Source organism: Cyprinodon tularosa, unplaced genomic scaffold, assembly GCF_016077235.1.
Source record: "Cyprinodon tularosa strain WSP-4 unplaced genomic scaffold, ASM1607723v1 ctg210, whole genome shotgun sequence".
NCBI classification, from domain to species: Eukaryota; Metazoa; Chordata; class Actinopteri; order Cyprinodontiformes; family Cyprinodontidae; genus Cyprinodon; species Cyprinodon tularosa.
The window spans coordinates 2,997,466-3,024,748 of NW_024038779.1; the positions used below are offsets into that span (position 1 = coordinate 2,997,466).

Sequence of the window (27,283 nt, forward strand, 5' to 3'; positions counted from 1 at the left end):
CATTAATTCAAGTCTGGCCTCTGAAGCAAAAAAGTGACCAGATTCTTGGAAATGTTTGAAAGAACTGCAATAAGTCATGCAGGCCTGAAGGACACAATGGCCTCCATTAAAATGATGTGGTGGAAGCTTCCTGGTGTACAGACTCTACTAAATAGATTACAATATTTTAGATTAGTGGTGTCAAATTTCAGTGCTCAGGGACTGGTGTGCTACAACTTCTAGATGTGTCCATGTTTTAAGAAAGCTTAATAAAACTTCTGACTTCTCTTCCTAAATATATATTTATTTGATTATGGTGTGTAAAAATACAGACAGCGTGAAGCTTCAGAACAATGGCCCTGAGGACTGGAGAATTGATGATGGACTTATCAGTGAATTAAAATGGGTTAGACATAAACCTAGTTGATTTTTCCAGACCTGAATCTCAGCATAAATTGGCATTCTTTGCCAAGTGTGACTAGTATTAAGCTATTGGGCAAAAAAAAAAGAAAGTAAAGGTTCATATTCATTTTATTACATCCCTTTGGTTGCTACCTCTGGGATTTTTTTTACTAGCAACAACAACATAACACCAACAGACACAATCATTCATACAGCACCCTGAATAAACTCAATAAAGCCCTAAGCCTAAACAAGAACAAGTCAAAATAAAATGAAGGGACAAACTAAAAAAAAAAAAAAGCTTTTAAAAACTGTTCAAATAAGTTACAATAGGGCATCAACAGTATTGAAGTAGTAAAATGACTTTCTTGTGAGTGTATTGATAATATATATTTAATAATTTATATTTAAATATGAAAAGCAAATCTATCATCTTGTCTTAAGTTCATGCATAATATCTAGTTATCTTATATCTATGACTGAAAACTCTCATTCCATCGGCATTTCATCTTATTTACCTACTCAAATTACGGGTAAATCCACTCTTTGTTCTTATTTTTAATCAGTTTAACAGTGCGCATATGCACAACTCACTGTTAATTGTGCTTGTTAAAAAAAAGAACATCCTGTAAAATGTTTTTGTATTTACTATTCACAGTTATCCATTAATCTGTGTTGTCACCAAAAAAATCCCAATATCAAGGTTTGCGTTTGTTACGTGACAAATGTGGAACAGTTCAGGGTGTTAAAAATCCTAAGGCAATGCACTTTACTGGTTAATGATTGACAGACTTTATCTTAATAATCTTATCATTGTTTGTCTGCTTGGTTATTCAGATCCGGCATGCTGCTGCTAATGTTCTGAGAGAATGCTGGCTGCTGCATCGTGCAAACCTGCCAAAGGGCAGCCGGAACGAGCACCGAAGACACCTGCGATGTCTTCTTGAAGCCATCAGAGTGTGAGTGGTGGCCGTGTGCTTAAATCTGCCCAGGAGCTATAAAAGGGTGGCGTTTGTATGCCTTGCAATGTGTATTTTATGGATCATTAACTTATTGTCAACACACTGAGTCTGGTTTAGATTAATTATCAGATTAAATCCATCCCCAAAAATTCACTTATCTAAAAATTAAACACAAGTCTCTAGAAGGATATGACTTCATATTGTTTTTTCATTCTTTATAAACATGGAAGCTCCAAACACCAAGAACAAGTGGATTACACAAGCCAGGAGATTCAGAAGTGATTAAGAGCTCCACTTTTCTGTCAACAGGAATACACGTGTGAGGGCACTCTGCGTTAGCATAGGGCCTGTGTTTCCTGTTTCAAACTGGGCTGAACTATTACAAATAAACACCCTGTGGAAAGAATGGGAGCGGGAGGAACCTCCACACCTCTGGAGTTACTGTCTACCGTAATGAGACTCCATCACCTCATTATGCTCTGGGCCGCCAAGCACCGATCGCACTATTGGTTTCCATAAATCTGCTCTCTTTGTACTTCTGCTTTCGTCCATCTGTGGAGCTAAATTTATCCGTTTTCCGCCTCTGGCAATGTTTTACAGCTGTTTAACAAACTCAGCATGACCCTCTCCGTGCTGATTAGTGGAATACTCGTCAGCATATTCTTTTCCTAAATCGGACCATCTTGTGCCAGGAATGGTGTATTTGTCCAAAATTAGGACGCTCTGTCTTTAGATGAGCGATCCACATCCCTACATGGAGCTTTTAAACCAAAAACACCATATAACTGGCTTAAAATAAATCCAAAGGAAGGGCTTTCCTGAAAACAAATGACTGATTTGATCCACTTCTGTCTCTTTTGTTATACTTTGAATCATATAATACAAAGTTTTTTTGTGTGGTGTGTTTGAAATATTACCACATGGATTTGATTTAAAAAAGACTTTTTTTTTTCTATTTCAGATTTCGACATTTACGCCTCAAACAAAGAAAACTGAGAGATTATGTCAGTGAGATGGTGGACCTCCCAAAGGTAAATGCCAGCTGGAACATTTAGTTACTGTTTCACATCAAAGTAAAATAAACCACACATTTCTCTTGTGTTCTTTATTTCTGATCATTGTCCAAATCATTTTTGAGCCAAGGATATTAAAAGTAACCACTGTAAAGATAGTACAGTCCTCTTGATCAAGTTACATGGAAAATAAACCGAGGGTTAAACATTGAGGCAAGCATTGAGGCTAAATTATAATTCAGTATAAAGCTGGATGTTTTTGCTCTATGGAAAATATTCAAGGAAATCAGTAAACAAATAAAAGCTGTTTAACAGTAATGGTTATGGGTGCACAACTAAAGCCATTTAAAAGGGAACAAAAAGAAAACAGACAGAAAAGCAGACTACAAACACAGATAATGGTTTTGTTTATTAGTGGTTGAAAATACAGCTTTCAGTAAACTAAATGTTTATTGAAAGTTTCTTTCACTCATTTTTTTTTTTTAAATCCATTAGCTTAAATGCATACTACAATATACTGCAAGTATTTATGCAGGTTTTTTTTTAGATCTTCCCAAGATGTTCAATCTAATTAAAAATGTGGATTCTGGTTTAAACTCATGAATATTCAAAGAGTTGTCCTGAAGTCATTACTTTGACATATCTGACAGAAGAAACAATTTGCCCAAATCTGAGGTCAGCAGCCTTCTGGAGCTGGGTTTCATCCATGTTTCTGTATTCTGCTGCAATCATCTTCCATTCTCAGCTAGTCTTTCAAATTTGGCCCTAGAAACGATCCTCATTGCATGATGCCTCCACCACTATGCTTTTCTGTAGGGATGGTATTGGCCAACTGATAATCTGTGTCTGGTTTCATCCATAAAAAATGTCTGAAATACATGGCAAATTAATCTTTACCTCATCAGACTATAGGATCATATCTCTGATGGTCTGAGAGTCCTTCAGGTGCCTTTTGGCAAATTTCAGACAGACTGCCATGTGCCTTTTATTAAGGACTGGCTTCCATCTGGCCGCTCTACCATGCAAGCCTAATTGGTGGATTAGAGCAGCACTGGAGCACTGCAGACTCAATAAAGCCTTGCTCCCTGGATCCCTTAAGTTTGACAGCAACCAAGGTCCAGGGGAGTCCCTTAGTTCTGAACTTCTTCTGTGCCACTGCGCTCAAAGTAACCTTTAAAGCTGGAGAAATGTGTCTGTTCCCCTCTGCAGATTATTGACTTGACAATACAGACAGTTCCTTTGAGTTTATGCTGGGTTTGTCCACTGACACAGACTGTCAATTGCGAGAGCTTGCATAAGCAGGTGTGTTTTTTAGGGGGGGAATCTTGTACAATGGGTGTCTTTAATCCTTTTACTCAGAACCACACCATCCTGTATGTTTCAAATGTCTTTTTTCCCAGCATACCTAAATCAAATGATTGTGTTCCACCTTCAGCAGCTGCAGAGGCCTGATAATCACCCACATATTTAATTATGGATGGAAGAGAATGTCTAAAACAGACTAGGTGTTTCCTGAGGAACAGGATTAAAGTCTACAAATTGATGCCAATTGATGATAATCTCAAGGACGATCATGGGAAACAGGATGCACCTCAGCTCAGTTTTCTTATTTTTTTTTTATTTTTTTTTATTTTCATTCTTCTACAGTATGAGAAAATCACATCTTCATTATGTGGTGTTAGTTTGAGTTTTGAAGAAAAAAAAGAATTAAATCCATAATGGAACAAGAATGTCCTATAGTCTTACCTCAAAGCACTGTTATTATGAAATTGCTCACAAAAAAAACAAAAAAACATTAACGTCTATATTTGTGTTGTACATCTGATTTTATCAGATGCAGATGATCATGTGTGACCTCAGCGCCAACTGGAACAACTCTTACAGAGAACTGGAGCAGAGGATCCTCTTCATGGAGCAGAAGCTGGACCACCTGACTCGCTGCTTCCAGCAGACATCGGAGCTGCTGTCTGAGGTCCTACGTCACAGAAACCCGGAGATCAGGTAAACGGTATTTACAGTTGCTGGCGATGAGGCTGCTGTTGCACAGAACTGCTGATAACACATGGCAGGATGTGGTAGCTGAGCTGAACTGGAACACCCCAGCTTTGGAAGATAGAAGAAGTTTGTTTTGTTTTTCATTCCATTTCCTTTCCTTCTGCAGGTGACATGGCTGCAAATGCTTTTTTCACAAAGTGTCTGTAACATTTCCTTCTGCTGCAAGGATCAGGGGCAGCCAGGGCAGCTGCAGAACTGTTACAAAGCAGAGGAAACATCTCATCCAGTTCAGTGCTGCATGCGTTGCTCAGTGACTAAAGCAGAAGAATTACAGAGGAATTTTTCTGCTGTAGAATTATCTGAATAAAATATTGGGAAGTCTGCTACAATGTGTGGCAAAAATATTTGTTATTGTGCTTAGAAAACTTATTGAAAAGAACTGAGATTAGATAATCTAAATGATTTTTGTATGAATAATTATCACCTTATTCCTGTGGAATTAAAAGTTTTATATTTGTATTTTATTTTTGAGGTCATTTTCATATATTCTTTTTATATTTTAGAAAAAAACCTCATACCTTTTTCTGTATTTTCAAGTTGTTTAATTCTTATACCAATGATGTCTATTTCCAAACACTTAGATTTGGACATTTTATCAAGTGTTATGGTGTTATTTACATGGCTCTATTTACATTTGTTCTGGTCATCTTGTGCTAATGTATTTAAAAATGTTCTGCAGGACAAAAAATCGATTAGTCCCCAAGAAGTGGGAGTAGATTTTTAGTGTTCAATAAATATCAGAACGATCATGCAGATAACTAAATATAACACAGCAGCTGTCTGATTAAACATGTAGGGCTTTTCCTGTTTTGTTTAAGAAAGCCAATGGCTCCACCTAGTGGTCAAGTGTTGGTTAAACAAGATTTTTGTTACCTTTGCAGTACAGAATGTACTCACAGGTTAGTAATTTCTCTCACCTTTAATCTCACCTAAGAACTTTAACTAATGGATATCAACACAAAAATTTCATCCAAAAATTTACAACAGATTTTATGAGATATTTTTTTTTGTTTTTATGAATTATCAAATGACACAGGTGGTAACATTTCAACAGTAAATGCTATTTCACTACTTTTTTGGTATCTAGATAACATCACATCAGTTTTGTCTCAAAAACTGCGAAATGTCACTGATTAATCATACATTAAATATACTGTTGATTTTCCAGACACTGCTCAAAGTAACAGATCAGAGATGGTTATATTTGTCACAAAGCTTCAGTTAATTTCCTACTTAACAACATTCACTGGGTTCCATTAATGTAATTGCATCTAAGCAAACAAATATCTTAAAAAAAAACATTTGCATATGCTTTTCTTGACAATTGTGCAAAAAAGATACACTAGACTTTTGATTTAAATGCATTGATTTAAATCTTTGCTGCTCATGTTGACTTTTTTTTTTTTTTTTTTAGAGTGTGGAACCTAATGTTACTTAGTTTACTTTAAATAATCTTGTGTGAAGAAAACAAAACATCCAAAACTGGACAGATGCCAAAAACAAAGTTAAGTTAGAATAAATATATTTTTACTTTTGCTGTGGTCTTCTATGTCATCCATGCATGTTTTAGGCAGACCTGGTGATTATGTCAAACACTTGCAGTGAAAAACATTTTTTTCCAATGATTTTTGTTTTATATTACTGAATATTGAACTGAAATGTAGGTGTTCTTTTTTTTTTAAATGGTCAAAACAAATGAGCAGAAGTTTAAATGTGCTGTGCCTTTTTTTTATGTCTAATTTAATAAAAACTGATTTTAAGAAATTATGCATTTTGTCATATTTTTAGCCAAAGCACCATATTAACCTTCTACTCTAAGAGACATTCTTTCTAGTATTCACTTCAATGGCGTTGCCTCTAGAGCCTCACCAACAACTACTGATTAATTTGTGATCTATGGACAAAATTTTCCAATTAATTAATGGTTTTTTAAAAACAGGGGAATATAATTTATTCATATATTTAGAATTACAAAAACATTTAACTTCTGCATTGCACTAAATAACTGATACCGGTTTTACAATTCTAAGATGAATAGCATGTATTGTGTGTCACTGCTGACATGACTAGTTAATTTAATTTTGCAAATATAGCGAAAAAGAAACTAATATTCAAAACCAAAAGCTTTGAGGTGACTAGTATTTGCATGATTTAGCAGCTTTTCTTTAGATCTGATCTAGAAGTAATGAACACAATTAGGTTTGATTAAGGCTGGGTGAAAAAAATTGTTTCAGTATAAAATCTGGACAGAGGCAGCTAATGACACAAAACAACAGTCTGGAAACCTCAGGAAACAAATAACATTTATTTTCATTTTAAATTCTTCTCATAACTCCTGGGTCAACCTCTATTTTTTTACTGGGGATCTGCTACTGTGGTTTGGTAAAAAACAAACATGTAACTTAACATACCAGTATTGATGTCAGCTGTGTGTTTGTCTATGTGTAACATCTCATCACCAAAGAACAAAGCTTTATAACCAAGCATCACAGTACTTGGTAAATAAAGCTTGTTTTTCTGGTTCTGATTTCAAACTTAAAAGGCGTGGCTCAACATGGAATAATTAATATACCATATCCACCTTTTTCTGTTATGTGGAAATATTTCTGTTTATTATATTAATTAAAATGTTATATAAAGCCTAACAAATAAAAACACAAAAATTGCAGTTTTTTTAATGAAGCACTTTATTATAAAGGTGATGAAAACCTCAAACCCATGCAGAGCTGTGTTCCACAGAACAGGAGAAACCAAAACCAAATATGGACAAATTGTAACCCTTTTTGATCAATAGTGGTATTTTAGATAAAAAATGAAACAGAACTTATTTTTTATGGGATATGTCATTTCTGCAATGGCTCTTTGTTTCAGCTCTGTTTCTTAGTTGGTGCCATATGTAGGCCGAGGGCCTCAAAAACACCAGGCCGCAGATACACATAAAAGGCATCCTGCACTTTCTCTCCCTACTTTCTTTCACCCTCTCTCCACACTGAGACTGTTTCCACTGTTTGCCTGTTAGGTGCCGTGTTAAATGTTTTGCTCCAGAGAAAGTGTCCCCGCAGCCAACGCAGATGTAGCTCAAAGCCTCAGCGTGCTGAACGCAGTGCCGCAGGAGATGCAGCTGGTGCCTAAAAGCTCGACCGCACTGGCAGAGGTGTGAGCGCTGGCCTCGATGAAGGTAGCGGTGGCTGATGGCGAAGGAGGGCTGCCGGAAGATGGCGCCGCACTGCCTGCAGGGACAGGGGGTCTTGGAGCGCCATCCTGTGTTCATCCGCTTCATCAGATCCCACTGTCGGCTCTCATTCTCAAAAAGGGCTAGGATAGAGAGCGTTGTTGGAGCGTCTACGTTCGAGTCCTGAGTGTCTGGAGCTTCGTCGACACAGAGATTCCTGCTAACAGCTTCCTTCTGTGCATCTCCGGCTTCTGTCAATGACGATGAACATGCAACAAAGATGCGTTTGGTTTTGATAACAGAAGAGTGAACTTTGGTGAGATGGATTGACAAAGTTTTATCAGAGGAGAAAAAGGACTTGCATAAGTTGCACGCTTTGGGCATCGACTCAGAGCAGAAGAGCACCAAAGTGGATTTGGCTCCTCTACACGGGTGCTGGTTGAATGAGTTCTTGGTGGGAAGTACCTGCCCACAGCTGTGACATAAATACAGAGGCATGTGGTGTTCTCGGAGTGTCTCCTCACTAAAAAAGAAAAGCTTGCACAAAATGCACTGGAACTTTTCCTGCACCCCATGGCAGTAAAGCAAATGGCGCTTCACGGACCTGAAGGGTCCCCGGCCACACTTTTGGCAGGTTACTCCATTTTCAATGGGGGGAGGTAGAGCTGCTTCCTCCGAGTCAGAACTGTTGGAGGTTTCAGAGGAACTCTCATCAGATTCATTTTCTATGTCAGGGTTCTCATCATTTTCACCTACGGTATATTCCACGCTGTATTCAGCCGTTTTGTGATTCATCTCCAAAGATGAGCGAGCACGACTTAGAATAGCGCCCTGTTGCTCCTTCCTTTCTCGTTCTTAGCTGGCAGCAAAAGACTGGCGGGACAACAAGCGGAGGGCTGAGTAGTCTGCATCATCCAGGTGAGTGGAGATAGACCTCCAGTGATGGTAACAATTCCTGAGGGTGGTGTGGAGGATTTGGATTCTGTGGTGGTAAAAACGTCAAATCAAGCTGCTGATTCACTCATCATGTAGATTTGATCCACAGCTGGAGTAGAAGCACGGAGCTGGTCATGCATTCGCCACTTTCCTGCCAATTTAACACAGAAGATCTAATCAGTTTTAGAAACAAAAACATATTTAAAACATGAATGTTATAAATTAAAAGATAGGTTGATTAAACACATGTGATATATTTCCAATGTTCTTCTTTTCCTACTTTTTTTGGCTGATATCGGACCAATTTGTCGATTTTGGCCAAAAAAGTAAGATCAGAATATATCAGCCTTCATGTGAAACCTATATATATTAGCACACTGATAGAAACATTCTGCTTCTGTTTAAAAGTTTATATAACCCATTAGTTATTAATAAATCAGTCAGTTGATCTCAAACCTATTATTCTGTTGTTCTCTATTCTAGTAATATTACTTCATCAAGCCTTTTCTAATAGTCCACACTACAAAACATGTAATAAAAGTATATGTAATTTGCCTTATTGAGTCGTTAAGACAGTGGATACCAAGCTTTTGGACTGGGGCCAGCAAAACTATCTGATGCTTTAAATGCAGGGAGGTGCAGGACCACCTCGTTGACCCTGTTGAGCATTCAGGGAACTGGTGCTGAGAGAGGGATCTCTTAGGAGTTTGCTTCAAAAACAAATGGAACTGATTGTTACAGGATGCCTCAGAGGAGACTAAGGTCATCTGGGACTTTAAGGAATGTATATCTCTAGGACGTCTCCATCACATGCATGGAGCTTTTGGAGAACTGCAGAGCTGTTTCAATAACAGAATGCTGAACCATAGTTCAATCTGGAAAAACTCACATGAAGAGAAAAGACAATTAGGAGAAATGTATGGATACAATTACTTTGTCTTTGGCGCTCAGACCTCGGCAGGAAACATAGCGCTTCATTTTGATAGATATGCGTGAATAGGAGTAAAGAATAGGGCTGTCCCCCCCCCCCAGGCCTGAAACTAGTGGTGGAGTGGAGATAGATGAAGTTGGTCAGTCTGTAGACTGCTGGTTAGTGAGACGGTCTGCTGAGCTTTATGGGGAGATCCACTGGACTGCGTGAGCTGATACTAGCGCTTTACCCAGGGACCAGGAACTGGAAGTCCAGTTTGGATAACACAGGTTGAGAAAACCTGTCCATGATGAGCAAGCATGAAGCGACAGTGGAGAGGAAAAACTCCCTGTTGGGAAGAACCCCTGGCAGAACCAGACTCAACATGATGGTCTTCCTATTTAATTTGTTAGGTATAAATTATTTGTAAGTTTGTTTCCCTTTTCTTACAAACTCTCCTACTTAGGATAGGATTTTAATTATATTATTCTATAAAAATCAAGGGTGAAAGTCTGGTGTCCTCTATTAACATGTTTTTGAACTATCACGCACGCGCTCCAATCTCCCGGTTTAGGCACAATAAAAGGCATTTATTTTATTTTCTATAAGATTCACATTACTTTTTTTTTTTTTACTTAATTGTTTATTCACAATTATTCTGAGAAATTATAACCCTCCAAAAGAGAAAATAAGTTTGCCAACAATTTACATCTCCCCCTTAAGTGTAGCTAATTACTGGATGTAACGATAGAGTATTTCTAGCAACAATTAGATTATACAGCAAAATATAACAATTTCTAGACGCCTACTCTCTACTTACCCCTATTTGACGGTTTTCTTGGTCAACGGTGTGCGCAGAAAATATAATTCCTCACGAGGTAGGTATATATTATAACAATAGTTCACATTTCCACAAACACGTTTTTTTCATAAATCCGAAAATGTGATTTTAGTGATATTACAAGTAATAAACTTCACTGAAAAACGGAGAATAGATAAATACCATTCTAAAAACAAACTCCTTTATTGGACCGGGGGAATTTACACGATGGCGGCGTCCGAGAAACAAACCGGTTACACCCACATCCGGTTTGGACCGGAAGTAGCGTGGAGCAGACATTCGACATAATAATATTGATCTGATTTATAAACTCAGTTGACTTATTGGGAATTTCTTATAAATAATTTTTCTCCGAAATAATTTACAATACTTTAAAAAGGCATTCGTTCTCCATTAAATGTATTTTTTGTCACAATGTGACCACGTGTTTCAGTGTATCAAGAAAAAACATAAATCAAGTCAGATAAGGACACGTCTCTACATTCAACAGAATAGTGTGGGAATTCCGCAGCAGATGACACTTGATTCAGAAATGGTCACAAAATATGGTTTAGACGTCTAAAACCCAACAGACTGACCTAGTAATTTATATCGTTTTTATTCAAAGGATCTCTTAATTTGTTTACGTTTATTTTGTATTTATAAGCATTTGTGCTTAAAACAATGAACACTAGCAAAGAAAAAGAAAGAAAGAGATCAATATATGATGCGATTCCGACTGAGCGGAACTAAACATAAAGGAACAAGTTTTCGATACGACTTTATTTGCTGTACGGCAAATATCTTGTTAGTTAAGGTGCATAGCGTTGTGCACGCGAGCGGAGACCCTAACCCAGTAAGTGGTTAATATATGCTACCGCCCCTTCGTAATACAACGGTAAGCTCTGAGTAGAAAACGAGCACACTACCCGGAAGTATTTGTTATATTTATTTACAAGAGAGTGAGTCACATCGACACTTACCAAAACCTAATTAGTAGTTGTTTTAACGTCTATCCCACCATTAGGTGTTGCAAGTTTCACAGTTTTGAACATGTCAGAGTCCGGGCACAGCCAGCCCGGGATGTACGGGCAGGGTAGGAGGAGGAGGCGACGCCGGGGCGAGAGAGATATTGGACCCCCTGGACAAAATCTGTCTGGGCCCAGCCGTGACCGAGAATACCAACCGAGAGAACGAAGGGTAAGATAAATACACACCTCCAAAAAGCAGAAATATGTTTATATGATTAATAGTTACAATTATTAGTGATGCTGAGATGAGGCCTCATGAGGCATTGAACCGTTTGGCCAAATTGCACAGTTCATGAGGCTCCACGTGAACATGTCACCACCTACTGGTGGAGGGCAGAACTAGAATTTGTAATAAAATCTGATTTGTTTGCGGTTGTTTTTCTTTTTTACCCCCTTTTAAGCTCCTTTGAAATTGTTAATGGTTGGTGTGTATAATAAAACCTTTTGTAAGTGTAAAATTTTTAGAAAAATCATTTAAAGTGCACAGTTTTTCTGCCATTTTAGTGAAATAAACTCAAACAGACAGTGAAAGTGTCTGTGCAAATTGGCCAATGATCAGAAAAATGAAAGGTGTTAGTCATTTTTATTTAAACATAATAGTTTTTTCCCCACATTTTTTGGTTTTAATCAGGTTGGCAGTTGTGTTAAACCAATCTGTTGGCTAAACCAATGTAATTTGGCAGCGTTTCTACCCAATCTGTATTTTTATTAGGGCAAGCTAATGCAAATTTGTCTAATTAGCCAAAATAATTAAGTATAACCGCAACTTTCAAAAGTCAAAGAAAGGTTTTGAACCATCAACCTCTGGAGAGGGAATCTGGGTCTTACAGACACTTATGTGGATGACTGTTCAATGGAGAAAATATTACTTAACACTAACATGTTAACACTGTGTCCAGTGGCTTGCTCAGATTTTGATCATTACATTGTTTATTCTAACCAAAATAGTTTTGTGCAACTACCGTATATTGGTTGGAAAAATCATCCAATCTATTCTTAGAATCTATCCCGTAGCGGTCACGTAATATCACGGCCTCCGGCGTCATCAATTTTGGCCCCTCCTCTAAATGAATCACGCCTCGACACACATTTCGGGGAAACACCCCCTCCATTACTCGACACGTCTCGAAGCCTCGGCTCATCTCATAACATCACTAGTTACAATGTATTTATTGCTGTTGTTTGATTTTTAGGATGGGAGTGAGGATCCACCAGGACCCCTCATCCAAAAAACACCCATCATTCTTGCAAAGCCTCCAGGTGAAAGGGTGGGTCATTTTAGTTTTACTAAGCTGCTTTTAAAGAGTAAGTGGCTTCAGTGCTTTTGAATTCATAAAGTAATGTTATATGATATAATTAGTCTCATTACTCAAACATCGCAGGGTAATCTATAAGTTGTTCTTGCTTTTATACCAGGCAATCAGCTTTTATAAGTTGTGTGGTTTTGGATCTTTTTCTTAGGCCAAACCTTCACAGAATGCACCCGTCAGCGGAGCTCCAGTTCTGGACAAGCCAATCATGCTAATGAAAGCCAGGGATGATGGAGGGAAGCCAGGGACACCTCCAGATACAGCAGCTCAGTCCTCTGGTCCCGGACCCTCCAAGATGGAGAGGGAAGGGCAGAGACCCACACAACCTGTCTACCAGATTCAGAACCGAGGAATGGGGGCTTCTGCATCAGGCAATGCTGTGGACCGTGAGTCATTAAAACTTCAAAACCTGCTCTCTTTTGCAGGGATGTTAAATATTTCTAGATTTTTCCACCATCTTGTCAAATGCATTAATACTACACTTTCTGCTGCAAACAAAAACGGAAACAAAATGCAAACAATTTATCTCTCAAGTGGAAGTGAGGAAAATGAAATGTAGGGTGTAAAACTAACGTGAATATTTGATCTATACATTTGTAAATACGTAAAGATGCTACTTTACTTTAAACCTCTCAACTATTACTTGTTTTAATCACATTTGTTTTTTAATAACTTCCTGAAATCGGAGTCCAACAGCTACTAGCACCTGTAAGCAGGTATTCCAACACAGAACATTCATTGCTCAGCATTACTTGGTTTGTCTCCAGAAGGTGCTCATCCGCCCTAACAGAAAAAGCTTTTTCTTAAATTAAGATCTTTCATCATCATTCATGTTATTTCTATCAACATGGAAACTAGATTCTGCTTACTTACTGTTATGTTTGGGATTGTTGTAGGGCCGAAACAATTAATCGGATTAATCGTGAATAATTGATTATTGAAATAATCGTCAACTAATCTAGTAATCGATTAATCGTTAAATGGAGTAAAGCGCCTCTAAAACGTGCTTTTAGCTAAAAGAGCAACCATGCTTGAGCAGCAATTATATTAAAGTTGTAAAAAAAAAGTTTACATTTTGCATTTAAGATAAAAAAAAAACAAAAAAAAACGTTTTCGTCCATCAATATGCTGTATTATAAGTTTTAGTTTAATTTTGCAAAAAAAAATCATCTTGAAGGAATGTTTGGCTATCCGATTATTAATCGATTAATTGAAAAATAATCGAAAGATAAATCAATTTGCAAAAATAATCTTTAGTTGCAGCCATAGATTGTTGTTTTGTTAAAAATACACCAACTGAGAATAGTTCTTATTCGGCATCATAACCTCTTAAAGTATATTGATGTATTCAAAAGGATCCGCTGTACTTTGCATGTAATAAACAGGCTGGCCATCATATTTGGGCTGAAACAATTAATTGTAGTATCATGGTTAATTAATTAAAAGGTAATTTATTTAATTAATAAATAATCATTTATTTGAAGTATGTCAACTGTAAAACATACTATTTACTAAAAGAACATCCTCAGAGCTGAAATTTTGAATTCGAGTTTTAAAAAAAACCTCCTTCCTCCATAAACACGCTTGCACTTCTGACTATTAAATTGAGTTAACTTTCAATTTAAAGCCATTTATATTGCATTTAAAACATGTATTAATGTATTTTAATTGAGGCATATTTGATTGCTAGAATAGCCAATAGCTGCAGCCCTACATCATAGCATGAGAAACATCCTAACAGGCATGATACTTGACTTAAACTCACCTAGATTCACAGTGAACAGTGGATTCTATTTAGTGTTTGAGGCCAGTTTAAAAAAGTACTGTGTCTTTGCCAGTGTAAGTTTTCATTTTTAAGACGTTTAGGAAAACTATGTTTCGCAGGTTTTCAGAAAGAAATGTACCACAAACAAATCTGAACCCTTCAGTATCACTGATTGAAATCTAATATGTTTTTATACTCAGATCTTTGAATGAATGAATCACACCTAATCAGCATTATGGATCTGTTCATTCCCTATTACTCTACTGCACTTGTCAATTATTTGGCATATAAATGTATAATTTGATTCAATAAAGGACTTTTATTACTTTGAACAAAAAAGTCTTGTGTGAAAGAAAGGAACATTTATTGTTTTACTTGTGACTTCCAGCCATGGTCGGTCAGTCCAAACTCCTCCATCCAGAAAAGATGAAGCACAGCATTAAGCTGGTTGATGACCAGATGAACTGGTGTGACAGTGCCTTGGAGGTGAGTGGCTGTTTTTTACTGAGTTGAACATCAAAATGAAGCGGCTAATGTGATTAAACATATCAATAAGCAAATAAAAATAATAATAATGATTAGGATGTAAATAAGGATGGTTTTAACTTTTGATGCTGTTTGACAATACTTTGATTTTGCTGAAGTTTCATCATAATGTTAAAATGATCTTAAGGCATGTCTGAAAAATATACTGGGTTATTTTGTCTCTTTGGTTACTAGGAGCACATTTGTGTGTGTCTGTTTTTTTTTCTTTATGTTTTTCTATCAACCACTCATCCTCACTAAGATCAACATTTTGTCTTCTCTCTGAGCTGATCTGAAGTGTCTGAATCACTCTTGGGCCTTATGTGTTTTAATATATTGTGTATATATTTATTTTAGGGCTGCAACTAACAATTAGTTTGCAAAGGTTTTTAAATCAACTTAGAAGGAGTTGTGTTTTTTGTGTTTTTTTTCATGCTGCAGTATCTGAGGGACCAGACTGACATGTTGGTAGTGGGAGTCATTGGCCTGCAGGGAACTGGCAAATCTACCATTATGTCACTGTTATCTGCAAACACACCTGAAGAAGATCAAAGGTAAGCTTAATGATGGCACCAAGAATATGATGGACATTTAATTTGCTTTCTATTTCTAAGTCATTCCTTTATACACTGTAACGGTTATTTCAGAAGTCAGTCATTAGATGATCAAATACCAGGACTGTAAAAAGCTTCAGTTAAAAATGTATTTGTTTAATGGACATAATTATGGATTTTCATTAATATTTTTTTTTTAAGTTCACTGCATTTTGTTACCTTCCTAAAGAATCATAAATTGTTGTCAAAGAATAAGCAACTTGTACCTGTTTGCTACGTCTGGTATTCGATTTTAGGTACGGTTGTTTAGATATCAACATTTTTTTTAGTGTAGTCCACAGAAAAATAAGACAGTAACAGGTTTGTGGGGTGCGGTACTGCATGGTCCTTATGTGTTTTAATATATTGTGTATATATATATATTTTAGGGTTGCAACTAACAATTAGTTTGCAAATCGATTATCTGTCGATTATTTTTTTAGAGCCAAAGATTCCTTAAAGAAGATTTTTTTACGAAATTAAACCAAGTGAAACAGAAATGTTTCCACCTGATGATTTCTGAATAGAGCATACTGACAGACAAAAAATGCTTTTTTATCTTAAATGCAGAATGTTTTTATATTATTTTACAATTTTGATTAAATTACTGCTCTAAGTAGGTCACTGTGTCAGGGAAAGGCACGTTTTACAGTCTCCATACTGCAGTTAACGATTATCAATTCCTAAATTAGTTGACCATTATTTCAGTAATCGATTAAACCGGTTAGTTGTTTCATCCCTAATTAATTTGATTTATTTGGCCAGTGAAGCAGAATGTGATTCCTTTACTGCACAAAATGTTTTATAGTAATAAAATTGGTTTATATTTTAGTCACCTAAAATAAGCCTCACTGTTAGTGAAAAACTCTGTTGTTCTGTGCAGGAGTTACGTCTTCAGAGCCCAGAGTCAAGAGATAAAGGAGAGAGGAGGGAATCAGAGCTCAGGTATTGATTTCTTCATCACTCAGGAGAGAGTCATCTTTTTGGACACACAGGTAAGATGTTTGTTCAAACATGCTTTGGTCGATGCTTCAGAACATGCCGATGACAGATGTATTTTTATGTTGTTGTTTTCAGCCCATTCTCAGCCCCTTTATACTTGACCATGTTATCAACAATGATCGAAAGCTGCCTCCAGAGTACAACCTTCCTCACACATATGTGGAAATGCAGGTTTGTATCTGTCCTGTTGGGACCATTAGGTGAAATTTCCTACCTAAGTCTTAATCTTCATCTAAAAAAAGATAAGATTTGTTCTTTTATATAAGTCATATTTTGACTCTTTTACTAAAATCTGCCCACAGTCTCTTCAGATCGCAGCCTTCCTGTTTACGGTATGCCACGTAGTTATTGTGGTACAAGACTGGTTTACTGACATAAACCTATACAGGTTAGCATTTCTTTGTGTTTTTTTTTTTTTTTTATTGCTTTACCCAAAATCTAAAAGAAGATAATTTAGTGGTAATGTGGGTCTTAATACAACCTGAAGGCTCCATTTTTTTTAAAAGAGCACTAAGTATTGTATTTTGCCTCTTTTGAGGTTTTATTCCGCGCATTAAACTATCAATGGATGTTGGTTTATTGGTACCGGTAGGTTTCTACAGACTGCTGAGATGCTCAAGCCTTCCACCCCATCTGCAAGCCATGACAGCTCTGGCTCCTCTGGCAGTGATGATGGAGCAGAGTACTATCCTCATATAGGTGGGGCTAATCGGCACAATCACACCGTCCCATACCAACCAGATTTATTCATATTATGGAAGTAAAAATTTCTCACCTTTATTTTTTTTTTTCTTATCTAGTTTTTCTCCAGAATAAGTCAAGAAGAGAGGATTTCTGTCCAAGAAATTTTAAGAACATGCACATGGTCGTGGACAAACTAATGGCACATTCTCATCTTAAATATAAAGGTGACAGACTCTTTAATTTATTTCCTAGAAATATCAGTTTCATAAAATAAATAAAAAGAAACCAGTTTAAGCAATAACCTGGATACATTTATTAGTATATTATAGGATTGTGAAGCAGAATAGTTTGTTCGAACCCCTCCATCCGTTATCGTAACCCGTATTCCCTAAATGGCGTCGCAGAGGGGGGGACTGGAGCCTAAACCAGTAGTCAATGGGTGAGATGCAGGGTTCACCCCAGACGGTCTGCCAGTCCATCACAGGGCCACACAGAGACGCACAAAGATGAACAACCAAACACCCTCACTCCTAAGGGCCATCTGGAATGTCCAATCAACCTAACATGAAGGTTTTTGGAATATTTACGTTTCCTAAAACTTTGTATTTATTTGTTTTTTCAGTAATTATTTTCACCATCTTTTTTATGATTAGAGAACTAATAACTTGTACCGGTATATACTTTTGCAAAATAGCTTTCTGTTTTAAAGGAAAGGGATTAAATTTGTCCTGCGTTCTCACCAAACACACGCAACTGTGTTTATTGAAGTTAGACTCTCTGGAGGCTGAATGCTCAACGCTCCGATTGTTGAGCTGATCTAATCCTTCATCGCAATCTAGATTGTGTTTGGCTTTATTTGCTTTAGTGGAGGAGTTGGCAGCCTAGTGGTTAGGGCATAGCGCTTGGAATCCTGAGCTCCCCTCCTACAGACTGCCACTCTGGGTCTCTGAGCAAGACTTTTAATCCCACACTGCTCCCCGGGGACCCCACGATGGCAGCCCACTGCTCCTCAAGGGGATGGGATAAATGCAGATGTACATTTCTCCAGTGTTAAATCAATAAAGTTCAATTATTATTACTACTTTTCTTATTGTGGTTTTGAAAATAAAAATACTTTAGGAATGTTTTTGTGCGAGAAAGTCCAGCTGAAAAACATCATCTGGTGAGTGAGTTCATCAAGATTAGGATTCTAGTTAAATATTCTGGCCTCGTTCTGGGCAGCAGACACCCACACATCACTCAGAGTCCCCAGTGAAGGCGCTCCAAGGCTGGCTAGGTAGTCTGGGATTTCCTGTTGCTATCCATAGCCCCGGAAAATGAATGGAAAGCAATTGAATATAAAATCCTATTTTTGGCTGGCAGCTTTATCATTTTAGTTAGTGTAAATATTTATAAACCGCTTCACCACAGTTCAGTAAGAAAATGTTTCAGTGGAGCAGAGGTGGGTAGTAACTAGTAACATTTACTCAGTTATTTTTACCTGTAATTTTTTGAAAAATGTACTTTCAGGAGTAGTTTTAAAATAGTTTTGGTTGTTCTTGAGTAAGAATATAATAAATTATCACTACTCTGTTAAAATTTCTGGCTGCTCCATGCATTGTGAGTAACTTCACGTAATAAAATCTATCTTGCTTTAAAGGAATATTCACTATTGAGCTTTATTGGTTTAAAGGAATAGTACACCCAAAACATGATTAGCCTTCATTTTCTACTCACCCCCATGCTGAACAACACTCTGGAGTACTTTTTTGATATCTCAAATGCATCTGGAGATCTGGGAGGCTTCTTGCTGTCTGCTGACATTCAAATAATGGAGGTCTATTGTGCCCGAGACAGAAAGGTCCATAAAAGTCCACAAAAAACGTGTCAATATTCCTCCATACTGCTCGTCCAATGTATTCCATGTGTCCTGAGTGGGTAGCATCCAGAATTTACTCGAAACGAAGTCATTTAGAATGTTTTTAGAGCATAAACAGTAGTGTATAGGATTTCCTGAAAGCGCGCACATGCGCGCTCACGACGCTACGGAAGCCGGCAGACCAAACCAGCGCATTCAGCTCGGCAAAGAACTCATGCTCTTCCTCAACACTGAAGTCCTCAGACATTTTTCTTTCGTTGTTTCTTTCTTTGCACAGGTAAACAGCACATTTCTTCTTCTACGCTTGCATTATTGGCAGAGCAGACGCTGAATGCGCACTTTCATCTGGCTTGGTCTGCCGGCTTCTGTAGCCTCGTGATCGCGCAGGTGCGCGCTTTCAGGAAATCCTGAAAGCGCGCACCTGCTTCGTTTCGAGTAAATTCTGGATGCTACCCACTCAGGACACTTGGAATACATTGGACGAGCAGTATGGAGGAATATTGACAGGTTTTTTGTGGACTTTTATGGACCTTTCTGCCTCGGGCACCATAGACCTCCATTATTTGAATGTCAGCAGACAGCAAGAAGCCTCCCAGATCTCCAGATGCATTTGAGATATCAAAAAAGTACTCCAGGGTGTTGTTCAGCATGGGGGTGAGTAGAAAATGAAGGCTAATCATGTTTTGGGTGTACTATTCCTTTAAGTTATTTTCCATCTGCTAAGTCTGCCTTACTTTACTATACTTTTATTTGTTAATCTACATACTCTAACTATTGATTTAGTAAGTTTTACTCTCAAAAATGATTTTGAATAGTGTTCATCACACCTACAGTTTTTTCTATGTTATGTTTATTTTATATCTTATTCTTTGAAACACCAGAATTTGCATGCATAAGACTTCATATTTTGTTTAATTTTACATAATTTTGTTAAATCTTAAATCTGTTGTTTTGAATATGAGTAGTAAGTAGATCAGTTACTAAGTACTTGAGTAGCCTTTTTACTAATTCTTAGTACACTAATTTCTTTAAAGGCAATTTAAGTACAATTTTTGTGTGCTCTACTGGCCTTTGCAGAAGAGTAATAAGGATCAGAGCTCAGTCTCTTTGTACATAAAAATCATTTCTCCTCACTTTTTAAAACCTGTGGCTTTGATGTCTTGAAGCCACTTGAGTTGCATCAACCATTAAATTAGCATGTAAACTAGATTCCCTAACACAATAGACCCGCATTCGGCCTGAACGCAGTATAAGCTGAGGTATTGTATTGTAACGTGATGGTAAGCCACAGTTGCATGATTGTTTTTTAAAACTCAAATATAAAAGCAAAGGCTTTATTACTCTGATAAATAATATTAATAATAAAAGGAACCTCAGTTATAAATATTCAGAAAGCTTAAAGTGCCCCAAGCACAGCCCAGTTGTCTTTTAGATACTTCAGCCATTTGATATTGAACTACTGGGAATACTTATGAAAGCATCTAACATTTAGCCCAAGATGTTCATGTCTGTAAGGTTGGGTTAAAAAAATCATGACTGTAAATTGTACAATCCCCAATAAACACAAACTAATCATTAAAAATTATGCCCATATTATTTTCCCAGGTACCCTATCCATGTTGGATTGCAACATCTTTCCAGGAATGGTGCAGGAATATTTGGATGCTGAGGTCAACATGTTTCTGCTTCCGGTTCAAGAAAATGATGGAGAGGATAACCTGAACAAAGCAGGTTAGTAAACTGTTTAAGTAACATTTTGTTCCTTTATTACACTGTTTTAACAATTATGAGGTAGATGCATATTCAACATCATACCGAAAGAAATCTAAATTAAAAGTAGGTTTATCTGTTGAATTTGATTAGTAACTTGGGAAAAGAACAGAAAGCAGTTTTAAAAGGTGTTCAAGACCTGTTTGCGATTTTGAATAATATTTAGGAATTACTTTTGCTACAGAGACCATTATAATTGGTATTTGAATAGCTTTTATTTATAACATAACAGGGGCTTGCTTCTGTATTTCGTTTAAAAAAAAAAATAAATTCAAAGGTAGTAATATAAAATGTCCTCTAAATCTAAAAAATAACGGTATAATGCCACGGTGATGGCATCCTCAGCCTATTTTTGCATGGTAGACATATTGATGAAGGTTAAGTGACTGGAAGGCACTGATAAAAGCATTAACCTTAAACCAGGATGAGAAGTGGATCATTTTCTCAGCCACTGATGGATCAGCATATGAGACTTATTCTGTATTTCCCCTGAAGTTGGAAATTTTCTGAAACTCTTACCACATCATTGACCTTTTTTTATAGTCAGATGGTCCTCTGCTTTTGTTTTGTAGCCCTCCTCTACCTTTTTGACCCCCCTTTTTCATTTCTATGCTTTAGTATTCGACAGTTCTTTGTCTGCTGCCCTGAAGGTAGTGTTGCCTCTTCCCAGCAGCTTATTAACTCTTTTTCTGCTCTTGAACCAGAACATTTGCTCCAGAAATGTTTGCCTTAAATCAGGAATAGGGACTTTTCTGTTAGCCTGACTTGCTTTGAGTAAAAAAAAAACAAAAAAAAAACAGTCCAACATGTGCCCCTCTGTTTGCACAGCTTGTTTGCTGGAAGTAAACAGGATTTAAATGATTTCCTATGTTTCTTAGGGACAGGGACATACCCGCTCTTCTCTTTGCTGCCCGGTTACAGAGGTCATCCCACCTTCTCCACCATGGTCTCTAAGCTCCGCAGCCAAATCTTGGCCATGCCTCGCTGTCAGCTGTCTCACACAATTCTCACTGAGAAAAACTGGTAAATATCTCACACTGTATGTCATAATGGAGGAACAGCAATTACAGGTCAACCTTGTTTTCAAACGTACCAAGTGTTGCTTTAAAAGAGATGTATTAATTTATTTCTTCGTATGACTTAAATACTGCGTTTATTTATCTAGTTGTTGTATTTTGAGGTACACTGATTTATTGAATCCACATTTATTTCTTTCTGTATTTTTTTTATTCTGTCAGTTGGTTCTCAATATGCCAGTGTTGTATTTTTATTTTAAAATGTTACAGATTTTTATTTATTAATTTTCTTTTATGCAAAAACAGAGAAATCAAAGACTGAAAAGATGAGCCCAAAATGTCAAATGTTTAATTTGTCCTAAAAAAGTTTCACAGTAAAAGAATCAAAATTTCTACAAGTCAGCATTGAGATATTAATTAGGAAATATTGGGTTTCTAGTGACTCACATTTTACTAGTTTTTGAATGACAACCACATTTAGTATCAGCATAAAGCTACAGATCTTCCAATCTCTTCACTTATAACATAATTCTCTCTCCCTTTGTTTATTTGTTTTTTATTTATCTATTTTTTCCAGGTTTCACTACGCTGCTCGTATCTGGGATGGAGTTAAAAAGTCTTCAGCTCTCTCTGAATATAGCCGCCTCCTCTGTTAGCACCATCTAAAATTACTGATGTACAGTGACATTTTATTTTGATAAAAAAAGCGACATTCTAGAAAACTGTTTCCTTTGAGACGCCTGCACTCAAATGATGAACAACGAAGTTTAAACCTTTGGACCAAGCACAGTGGTGAATATTTTAGAATTCTGTGCTTGTATAAATTTATGCTACATATTCTCTGCTAAAATACAAATCTTTTTGTATGTTTTTTCTTGTTTGAGAAAAACAAATGATAAAAAAAAATGAATAAATAAAACCGTTTCAAAATGTCTGACATCACAAAACAATGTTTGATATCTGTTCTTATGCCAACAGTACATCAGGCTTTTATGTTCATCTTCTCTTATAGGCATTAATGTGAATTTAATATGTGGCTTTTTAATGATTCATTTGCATTGTTTATCTGTTAAAATATAATAAGAAAGATTCTTTAAAATAAGATTTTTTTGGCTTGTACTTAATTTATTATATTCTTATCACTACTCTTGGGTAACATTTCTGGCTGCTCCATGCATTGTGAGTAACTCCACATAATAAAATCTATCTCGAGGTAAAGAAATATTCACCATTGAGCTTTATTGTTTTTAATGTCATTTTCCATCTACTTAATCTGCCAGTATAAACACTATACCGTAATTTAACTTATTCTACATATTGTAACTATTGATTTTGTAAATTTTATAACAAAAAAAATTGAAGAGTGTTCATTAAACCCAAACTTTTTTTTTTTGTATGTTATGTTTGTTTTATATCTCATTCTTTGAAACACCAGAATTTGCGTGCATATAACTTTAATATTTTATTCAAATTTACATAATTTTGTTAAATCTTAAATCAGATGTTATGAGTATGAGTAGTAAGTGGATCATAATTAACAAAAAAAATGTAGGGATATATAAAAAGGAATGTTATTGTGAACTATTATGGCCGATTTAAAAATAGTATTTTCCAAGACTTTGGCAGTTCTGTTTTAGATTAAGACAGCTCTGCAGTTGTCCTTATCATACAGATCATTTCCTTTTTGAAGGGGAATTGTGGAACATTTCCCCTTAGAAGGCACATAGCAAAATATACACTGGAAAGATTGCTCAAAGACAAATGGAGGACTGGAGATGCATATTTAATAAATTTGGCCTCAAAGCCATCAGAACTAGCTGCCACAAAGCAGTTCATAGTATAGAACATGCTATGTTTAGGTGAAATGGGTAAAATGAAGAAGAGCTGACTGGAAGCGTTTCCAATTATCATTGGACCAGAAGTAAAGCTATTATCAATAAACCTTTTTGTAATGCATCAGATTTACCTATTAAATGATTACATCTTTCCAGGAATATTTAGGATTCTTGGAACCAGTTTATAAAATCCTAAATTTGGCATTTCTGGTGTGTTAAACATGTTTTTTTTTTTTTTTAGCTGTTTCTATACTTCCCAATCATCAGGATCCTCTTTAGGGCGATATTTCCTTCTTTGATTATCTCACAGCAGTGACACAGCAGATCTTTACCCATATGTTTTCTTGTTTTTTTTTTTTTTCACAATTTAAGTCTTCCAAAGATGCTTAGTTTTTCAAAAAATTTTTTAATTATGTCTGTATTACATGTGTATTTTGAGCCAAACTGTAATCATGATAGCTGCAAAAAATACAAAACAATTTAAAATGTCCCTCTACTTCACAATCAGTCACATGTTTATTTTAATTCCATGAATTTTCAAAAAAAAAAAAAAAAAAAATACACCAAAGTTTAAAAATATATAAAGTTTAAAGACCATATGATATACAGTGAGGAAACTGTAGATTTGGCAGTAAGACAGTCATGAAGCAAAAAAAAAAAAAAAGGATTGCAGGAAAACCTACAGTCTAAACCTTTTCATCTGAAAAAAATAATTTATTTGCTCTAGTTCTGTGTAGTTTTTCCTGCCCAAGCAAGGTAAATGTGTCTGAACAGGGTTTAGAACGCAAATAAAATGGTTACCAAAATGTCCTTTTAAATGAAAGGAATGTTAGGTATTTCATTTCCCTTTTTGAACGGATATTTGTCTCCACTTTTTATTCTGGGAAAAAAAAGCTTTATTGCAGTTGGTTTTAAAAACATAACAGGATGGAAAGGCCAGACAATGTTGAAATATTTGATAAATTCCTGTCTGACATCCAACATTTACTCATCTGCTCCTAAATCCCTAAACTGGAGAAAAATTATTTGATGTTTGCTTTTAAATTAAAATTAATAATCTTAAGAGCTCCTTTGTGACACAACAAGCTTTTTCCAGAGCAATATTGACCAAATGCAGTTAGAAGGCAACCTTTTAAAATTAGTCTTTTAAAAATTATTATTAAGGAGAAAAATATCCAAACACACATAAGTGTGAAAGCCCCCATGTTTAAACATTAATGTCATGTATCACACATAAATTCAATACAATTGATCACTGGCCCACCTGCTCTCTACCAAGAAATGACCCATCAAAAGATCTCCAGGCAAAGATCAAAAGAAATTCAAGAGCAAATGACAACGTAATTATTATTATTTTTTTTTAACAGTGTCCTGTCTTGCAATGTTGCAATAATAGTAATTGTCTTGATGACAAAAAGAGCCCAAAAGATTTTACTTTCACAAGTGGATGACAACAATTGAGATGTACCAGCCGGGAGAGTGTTACTAAACCACTTCTAAAACCTTGGACAGCCAACCAAAATGATCTGAAGAGCACAGCAATGACTCCTCCATCAGTTCACCAAAAACCCCACAACAACATCCAGATAACGGCACGCCTCTATGCATCAGCTAAGGTCAGTTATGTCAAACATTTGATAGTAGTGCTAGCTGCTAAGGGTGTCTGAAACCGTTCTTTGGCAAACATGTTGTTTCGAAATATATTTTATCTTTGAATGTATATATGCATTTTTTTGTCTATGAAACCCAGGGTAATTAAAATGAGAATAGTTCTAACTATGCCTACAGGTATCATTAAAATTCTGGTAAACTTAACGGCCTAGTAAGTTTACCTACAAGTTACAAAGGGTGTTTGGTAAGATTTGACCATTTTACTGCATGTTACCATCTACATTTTTTTAAGCTTTAATTCTACAAAAAAAGACAGTGGGGGGAGTTCTACGAGGTTTTGGTAAAGTTTATGTTGTTTTAAGGTTTTCATACTTGGGGTTTTATGTCGTTTAAAAAGAACTGTGTAGAACTTTCTCTGTAAATTATTTCTGTGAAATATAGGCTTTATCTTGTAATTATATAAAAAGATGTCTCATTTCAGGATGAATTAAAATATTTTTTTAATAACGATTTTAATTTACCCATCCCATAGGTTTTCAACTTTTAAAATAGCAGGTTAGTGCTCGTTTGACAGAAACTTTGATATCTTAAAAACTGCAAAATATTTTATCAAAACAAGAAAAAGAAAGATCAGCTGTTGATATTTAGAATAGAATCCAATTCAACTTTATTATCATTTAAAGATGTTTAAATGATAAAGAATGCTTATAAGTAGAATAAATATCCATACAGACGTTGTATAAAAGCTAAAACAACAAAGTCATCAGACATTGTGCAAGAAGTATTAAAAATCGCCTGAGACACACCTGTCCCTTCGTTTACCTGGCACCGAGCCATGCTGAACGAGTGTTGCAGGCTAGGACCACTGATCTCTATGGCTATGACGCAAATTTTTGTTGAAGGAAATATTTACATTTATTGCTTAAATGAATTTATTTTCCACATTTTTACAGCATTGGAAAACATAATAAATGTTTGTTTAACCTCCTGCCAACCATATTAAAATAAACAAGCAAGCTCCAGGGAGCCACAGGGGGGCCACTAAAGAGCCGCAGGTTGCCGACCCCTGGTCTAAACCCTTAGATGTTGCTGAAAATTACCCACTGTGGCTTTAAGGAAAGCTAATAATTAGCACTGCTTGAAGGAAGTCCTCCAGACCACTAGGGGAGATGATCAACTCAGAAGACACCAGGACCTTAGTAAAGGCTTACACAAGATGCTAAAAGAGATTAAGAGTAAAAAAAATAATCAAAGAAAAACATACCCTTCCTTTTTTTTCCTCAAAGTGCCTTCTGGATGTTATCCTATTAATGTGTTCATTAAGAGTCTTGTCCCCATATATAAATTTTTAATAATTTCCCCTTATCTTCTGGTTATCATTGATGAGTATCTCAGTTCAAAGTTGCAGAAATTATAAAAAGGAAAGTTAGTAGAATTCCTAGCTGTGTTACATAAAGTCAATTACTTTTGAATCGCTTAACATTCCTCACTTTGTACAACACAATGATCATACCATGCTAAACTTATTGCATAGAGATGAGCTACACTTAAACACAGTCTTCATTCATATTACAAAATAGGGCTCTGAAAACTATTGATAACACTGTATAAAGATTTTCCATTTTTTTATTAAATTTAAGTTTTTAAAATTTTATGATATACTGTTGTAGATAATAATTTCCTTCAGGTGCACTATAAAGCCATAAAAACATCACCAGTGAACTTCTAAGACAGGTTTTAAACAAAGCAGTTGACTGTTATCTGAAATCATAGAAAAGAAACAGATTACACAACTGCTAAGTGGAAAAACCAAAACATATCTGTACACTTGAAACTAATAGGCACACCAAACAGAGAATTATTCAAAATAACATGTGTTATGTGATACCGCTTTGGGCACTAATTGAATTACAGCTTTTCTTCATTTCTGTTCTTTGATTGAATGATTTACAAAGCCTTCCCTGTATATTTTAACTCTAAAACTATTTGTATTCACCAAAACACAGGAGAGATGAAGGTGTGGTCTAAAACCAA

The 27,283-nt window shown here is 36.1% G+C and overlaps 3 protein-coding genes across 3 annotated transcripts in view; 2 read left to right on the forward strand and 1 right to left on the reverse strand.

Annotated features, from left to right (window-relative positions):
- Positions 1-6,160, forward strand: part of kcnn4 (potassium intermediate/small conductance calcium-activated channel, subfamily N, member 4) — a 35,482-nt gene extending 29,322 nt beyond the window's left edge. Inside the window, exons 6-9 of the mRNA XM_038285382.1 lie at positions 1,219-1,340; positions 2,305-2,374; positions 4,191-4,357; positions 4,518-6,160. Of these exons, the coding sequence (XP_038141310.1) occupies positions 1,219-1,340; positions 2,305-2,374; positions 4,191-4,357; positions 4,518-4,521 (363 nt within the window). The 3' untranslated portion in view covers positions 4,522-6,160. The remainder of the gene's footprint in view (positions 1-1,218; positions 1,341-2,304; positions 2,375-4,190; positions 4,358-4,517) is intronic.
- Positions 6,161-7,074: 914 nt separating this feature from the next.
- On the reverse strand, positions 7,075-10,519 carry si:dkey-79d12.4 (zinc finger protein 99). Its single transcript, XM_038285364.1, has 2 exons — positions 10,250-10,519; positions 7,075-8,670 (listed from the first exon to the last, which is right to left on the reverse strand). The coding sequence occupies exon 2, from the start codon at positions 8,376-8,378 to the stop codon at positions 7,236-7,238; it is 1,143 nt and encodes a 380-aa protein (XP_038141292.1). The 5' UTR covers positions 8,379-8,670; positions 10,250-10,519; the 3' UTR covers positions 7,075-7,235.
- A 641-nt stretch (positions 10,520-11,160) lies between these two features.
- smg9 (SMG9 nonsense mediated mRNA decay factor) lies at positions 11,161-22,709 on the forward strand. Its single transcript, XM_038285521.1, has 13 exons — positions 11,161-11,449; positions 12,474-12,548; positions 12,742-12,976; positions 14,744-14,841; positions 15,322-15,434; positions 16,357-16,468; positions 16,551-16,646; positions 16,778-16,863; positions 17,068-17,174; positions 17,276-17,383; positions 20,623-20,748; positions 21,666-21,810; positions 22,381-22,709. The coding sequence occupies exons 1-13, from the start codon at positions 11,303-11,305 to the stop codon at positions 22,457-22,459; spliced, it is 1,527 nt and encodes a 508-aa protein (XP_038141449.1). The 5' UTR covers positions 11,161-11,302; the 3' UTR covers positions 22,460-22,709.
- Positions 22,710-27,283: the final 4,574 nt, after the last annotated feature.